The sequence below is a fragment of the Chanos chanos genome, chromosome 6, assembly GCF_902362185.1.
Source record: "Chanos chanos chromosome 6, fChaCha1.1, whole genome shotgun sequence".
Classification (NCBI taxonomy): Eukaryota; Metazoa; Chordata; class Actinopteri; order Gonorynchiformes; family Chanidae; genus Chanos; species Chanos chanos.
Window position 1 is genome coordinate 44,725,566 of NC_044500.1, and position 5,957 is coordinate 44,731,522.

General features: G+C 42.2%; 1 protein-coding gene across 2 annotated transcripts; it reads right to left on the reverse strand.

Moving 5' to 3' along the window:
• Nucleotides 1–150: 150 nt before the first annotated feature.
• On the reverse strand, nucleotides 151–4,946 carry tardbpb (TAR DNA binding protein b). Of its 2 annotated transcripts, none has more exons than XM_030776804.1 (5): nucleotides 4,158–4,946; nucleotides 3,663–3,826; nucleotides 2,799–2,939; nucleotides 2,387–2,557; nucleotides 151–2,263 (listed from the first exon to the last, which is right to left on the reverse strand). In XM_030776804.1, the coding sequence occupies exons 1-5, from the start codon at nucleotides 4,396–4,398 to the stop codon at nucleotides 1,784–1,786; spliced, it is 1,197 nt and encodes a 398-aa protein (XP_030632664.1). In that variant the 5' UTR covers nucleotides 4,399–4,946; the 3' UTR covers nucleotides 151–1,783. The 2 variants fall into 2 exon arrangements, with proteins under 2 accessions (XP_030632664.1, XP_030632665.1); XM_030776805.1 differs by having other exon boundaries at nucleotides 2,387–2,568; nucleotides 2,795–2,939.
• Between the last annotated feature and the right edge of the window lie 1,011 nt (nucleotides 4,947–5,957).

Consider the following 5,957-nt stretch of genomic DNA (forward strand, 5'->3'; position numbering starts at 1 on the left):
TCACCGTGGATTCAGCTGAAAACCTCGGCCAGCGGTCGCTCGGGGCCCCTAAACGTGTGAATTCAATTAGTCATGTCTCTTTCTTTTGTGAGAAAAAAAAACAACAAAAAAAACCAAACACACAGGATAAACCAGCACCATGAAACAAAGTTACCTATTCAAATTAAGTTTTTATTGGACAACTCCCTTCATTTGACAAGTCATGTAAAAATGCCTTTTTGTTTTGTTTTTTTTGGAAACACTGAGCAACGGTCGAGGGGAACTTCACAAACACCCACAGCACTCCACATACAATTCTCACTTACACCAGCATTCACTTGCGTTCCTCTCTGTGTCCCTCAGAGGGTGTCAGCCCCATCAAAGTTCACACTTACATATCAAAATACAAGAGAATAGAGCACACACACCATACAGCATTCATTTCGGGTTATAGAGTCAAGACAAGATATTCAGCACAACATTCCACAACATTTTTTTTTTTGAGCTATTTAAGCACATCATTAGTATACTAAAAGGAGAAAGAAATGAAGATTTTTTTTTTTAAATATGTCGATATCTAAAGACAAAAAAAAAATGTGATCTTGTGGTACATAGGAACAAACTGTCCTGTTTTGCAGGGTCACAAAAAGAAAGAAAGAAAGAAAGAAAAAAAAAAAGAAAAAAGAAGAGGCATTTTTTTTTTTTGAAGCAGCTCTCATACACACACTCTCACCCAAAAAAATGCCACCCATCGCAGGCACAGCCGGCTTCTCTCTCTCTCTCTCATCCAACAATCAGTCTGTTCGCTCGTTCTTTCGCTCCTTCCACGCTTTCTTTATCTCTCTCTCCGTTCGCTCATTCTCAGCGTCTCACTCTTCGCCACCAATCGCACTCAAGGAGAATCTTTTTTTGTTTTTTTTTTTTAAATGTCACTTTTTGCTCAGTTCTTGTTTTTGTGTTTTTGTCTAAAAAGCGGATAAAAAAGGGGACACCCACCGTCTGGCCGGCACCTGGACATGCGATGGATGGATGGATGGAGGAGGAGGAGGAGGAGAGAGCCGCTCTGTGGTGGAGGATAAGCGTTTACACATGAGGAAGACTGTGGCCTCAGCCTTTACAATGCTGCCAAAGGGCGCCTCCTTCCCAGCCAAACGGGAGAGGTGGTGTCAACTGCAGAAGAGATGGCGATGAAGGCTTTTGTTTGTTTGTTTGGTTTTTTTTATCCATAAAACTTGTCTGCATGAACAACTGAGCTGCACTTTAAAAAAAAAAAAAAAAAAAAAAACATACAAATTTTTGTTTCAACCAGATTCTTTCCAATGCAAGGTTGATTTTTTTTTCTTCCCCTATTGGATTTGTTTTAAAAGTGAGATTTAGTGATGCAGGAAAATCACATGCACCTTCAGGAAAAACGACTTTAAACACATGCATTTAAGAATCCAGTTGAAAGTTATTTCGTCTACCGAGCTAAGCAAAGGTCTGTTTGTTTGTTTGTTTTTTTTCTTTTCTTAAAAAAACAAAAACGAAAAAGAAGAGGAACCTCACACCTGAGCTGGTGCGTTAACTTTTAAACACCCTGGTCAACATGTTCCACTTCACACACTAAATTAAATCAAATCTCACGTTTGCAAAACATCCTATTCTTTCCATCCTCAGATTATTTTTTTTTTCCTCCTCCCATATACAGATGACAAGAAATAAATTTCTCAATAATAAAAAAAAAAATAATAAGGGAGAAAAAAAAAGGAATACTTACCAAACACACACTAGAAACAACAACAACAACAAAAGACCCATCCACAGCTTACATACCCCACCCTGAAGACTTGGACTCCATACTGGAGCCAAAGCTGGAGTTGAACCCGCTACCACTGGTGGTGGAGTTAGAACCCGTGCCCCACCCCAAGCTAGCTGAGCTAGTGCCGTAATTACTGTTGCCTGAGCTGTAGGTTTGGGTGCCGTCTCGGGCAGAGCTGGACCCGCTAGCGCTGGTTGTCGTTGACTGGCTTTGCTGACTGGCCAGCATTCCCATCATGCCCCAGCTGCTCTGGAGAGCGGCCTGAGCCGCGGCCATCATGGCCGGGTTCAGGTTGAAGGTGCCGAAGTTGCTGGAGCTGCTCCCTAAGCTACGGCTAGACCCAAAGCCCTGACCCCCGAACCCGTTTCCAAACCGCCCCGCGCGCTCCATCATCTGCCTGCTGCTGCTGTGTTTCGGCTCGGCGTTGGAAATGTGGACGCTGACGCCTTTGATGATCAGATCTTCCCCGCAGAGCGAGGCGGCCACCTGAAGAGGAACGGGTGGGTGGGTGGGGGGAGTAAAACATGCGTGAGGCAAGAGTCGAAAAAAAGAAAAACATAAACATAAACAAAAACAAGAACACAAACACCGCTCTCCACGGGCCTTTACCTGGTCGTCGGCGAAGGTGACGAAGGCAAAGGCCCTGAAGGGTTTGGGGATGAAGACGTCGGTGACCTCTCCGTACTGCATGAAGAACTGACGCAGCTCGTCAGCCGTCATGTCCTCAGTGCAGCGGCCCACAAACACCTTCCTGCTCCTCATCGGCTCATCTGGGCCTTGCTGTTGCACAACGGAAAGGAAGGGGGAGGGGTGTAGAGTTGTATACAATTCAGAATCGGTGTACAATTTCAATTCTCGACGTTCTATACATGGAATATTTGACGTAGAATCTGGCAAAAATGAATTGTTTTCAAGTCGATATTCTGAGTTTGCCGAGTCACAGAGCCGGGCGAGGACGAGTACCCACAATATCATCCACAGAGAAATGCAGAGGGGCAGCGTGTGATAAAAGCTTATTTACCTTTGAGTTGGGGAGTTTACAGTCACACCATCTCCCGTCGATCATATGACGCTGCGCTATCACTTTGTTCTGAGTTTCGTAATCCGTGAACCTCACAAAACCAAACCCCTTTGAATTTCCCGTCTTTGCGTCACGTTTGACCTGGGGGGAGGGGGGGTGGGGGGTGGACAGAGGAAGAAAAAGAAAGTGTTTACACACCATGAGCTGAGAGACAAATCTGAATGACTCATAATATTCAGTATTTTAAAATAGAGAAGTTTATTAGGTCATTCCTTTCGTCCCATTGTGAGGGAGACTAATGAAACCTGGCCTTCGCGCACACACTGAAAACCGGCCAATTAGGCTGCACAGTGAAAGAGCATTTCATTAATAATTCATTATCAAGGCTGATGTTGCGTGCACAGAAAAACTCCTCACAGCTTTCAGTCCTTTCAGCGACTGTTACTCTCCATTTTGTTTCTAATATTACCCATAATACATTATGTCACTTGCACTGTTACGTAACATTAGCCTCAAACAATAATTATCCTCAAAAAAAAAAACCAAAAAAAAAAAGGGGGGGACAAAAATGATGTGAGATAATAACCAATTGTTCTTTCTACAAATTGCTCCCAAAAAGTGTGTCATTTGTGGAAGCACATTGAGCTGGTCAACCGTGCCCTATTAAAACAAGCTACAGATATGTACTGCTCTTATCAAACCACAGTGCATACTTCCCCTCTCTACCACTTCTCTTGTGTTAATGAGAACAATAGATCATAAACTGCTGCCTCAACAAAGACACTCTACCATTTTAACTTCATCCCTTAATAACACAGAGTGAGAACTGCACACAAATCTTCCAAAACACCACTTCTCAGTTACCTGCACCATGATCACTTCACCGAAGGTACTGAAATAGTCCTTCAGATCTTGCTCTGTTGTTTTCCATGGCAACCCCAGCACAATCAGATCTGAAGTCTTCTGATCGCCTCTCTTGATCTTCACTGCCGAAGAGGCATCCATTTCATCCATCTTTCTCTTGTTATCTGCAAAGGCAAGGTTTCTCGCGCTTGAAAACCAATACAGGTGACTGATACCGCTTCCATATTTAACGTGCAACTTCGGTTACAAACGGGTGATGCGAGCTCCCCGTGTACAACTTTAACACCAAGTTAAATTTACACGTATTAACAGTAACTATAGTTGCTCAAATGGAAGAGCTGTCGTTTTTAGTAACGAGCCGCTACTCATGTTTCTGCGCTCTCGCGTCCATTCACTTCATTAAAACCGGGACCGTCAACAATACCGTATGAATGGGCTTACTTATTCACTGACCTGAAACCGCAAGATTTACACGTTTATATACGGTCTGCATACCTTTAGGATAATTGACGACGTAGACCAGGTTCCCCCAACCATTCTCCGGTGCATGTAAAATTCCCTCCACCAGACGCACTCCTCTCATGCATTGGGAAACAGGGCTCCGATACCGTAGGCCGCAAGCACCGGGAAACTGAGCCGCCACTGTGGATAAAAGAACCGTGCCGTCGTCTTCAGACGGAATCTCCATGGGCTCTTCGTTCTCTTCCTCCGCCACACGAATGTACATTTCTGCCATTTTTCTTGAGTATATGTGCAAACTACCACCAAACGAAAATGATCTCTCGAAAAGGAACGAGACGCCGCGTACTTCTGTGACTCAGTAGCTTTGTTTACTGCCGCAGAAATAAATGTTTAACATTAAATGCTTACTATGTAGCTAGTGTTATCTTTTTTTAACAAAGGATATGTTGAAACTGACTCCAAAAATTAATTACAGAAAAGAGCGACGCGAGGAGGCGAATTCTTGACCACAGCTGCGGTCCCGCTTTTTCCTTTGTTAGCGCTTCTACGGACGAGCTAGCTACGCTATGCTATGCTACGCTAAGATACAACCACGTTGTCGAAATGTGCTTTCCAATGAATGGGCTGGTAATGCTAACGCTGTTCAGCTAACGAGCTAACTAACGTCTTATCTTACCGTGCTATTTTGCAAACTCTCAACCACATAAAAGAAACCCAACTGACCCTCTCTCAACAACAAATGTCTAAATTTAATAAATAAAAACAGTATTGCAGACTAATCAGTTGACCAAATGTTCCGTTCCGATTGCACACAACTCCTGCTTTTTTTTTTCTCTTCGCCCATCAAAATGGCATTATCTAAGTCATCGAGGAAATGACGTTATTCAGAGGACGGTCTCACTTTTTACATGGGTGGGGCCAAGATAAGTAGTACCTTTAAATCTTAATATTTTCAAATAAATACCTTATAAATTGTTGAATTTTGGAAAATTAATCCATATACATCAAAATATAACCTATTACTCTATATGTCAAATTACACTGAGATAATTTATTTCTACTAATTTCGTTCGGCAAACCCGAATACAGTGATTCACTGCAAACTGATTGCTGTTTCCTGTAGTCCTCTAAGCTCGCTGTCGACTGGAGCCCCTAGTGGCAAGACACCTCGAAGGCTGAAAATTTTTGAAGTGACCCGTCGGTACGATTAATATATTCTTGTTCAGCGTATTGTCTTACAGTTATTTTAAACGGTAAATCCTTGGCAAGATAACGAATGCAAACAGACATATATTTTATCGATTTTCATAGCTTTCATAGCTTTTCATCGCTAGAGTCTATACATTTTGGAAAACACGTTAAATAGAATTATTAGTTCCGAAATGCTGAAATATGCTGAACAAGCAGCGACCCATATCTTTTCGCTAGTACGCACATTTTTTTCAATATGGAATGAACACGTATCTTTTAAGCAAAACTGTTGTAACAGACCTCAAACATGCTCAGTTAATCAATTAGCAACACTATGTAAAGATTTTAGTTAAAACATAAATAAGTTAGAGGAACAAAAGTATCGATACCCTATACTTTATCAAATCTCACAAAAGCGTATTTGACCTACAAAATTACATGCTGACACATATACATACAAAGAGGTGTGTATTTCATTAAAAGTACTACTTATAAATGAGAGAGAGAAAGAGAGAGAGAGTTTTTATGTGTCCAGAAGAACTCTTGGTCCAGAAGATAACTGACAGTACAGTACCCCTCAGGACATGTACCAGAACTTCTGCAACCCAGTACTGATCCATCTATGAAGTACATGTACGCGCA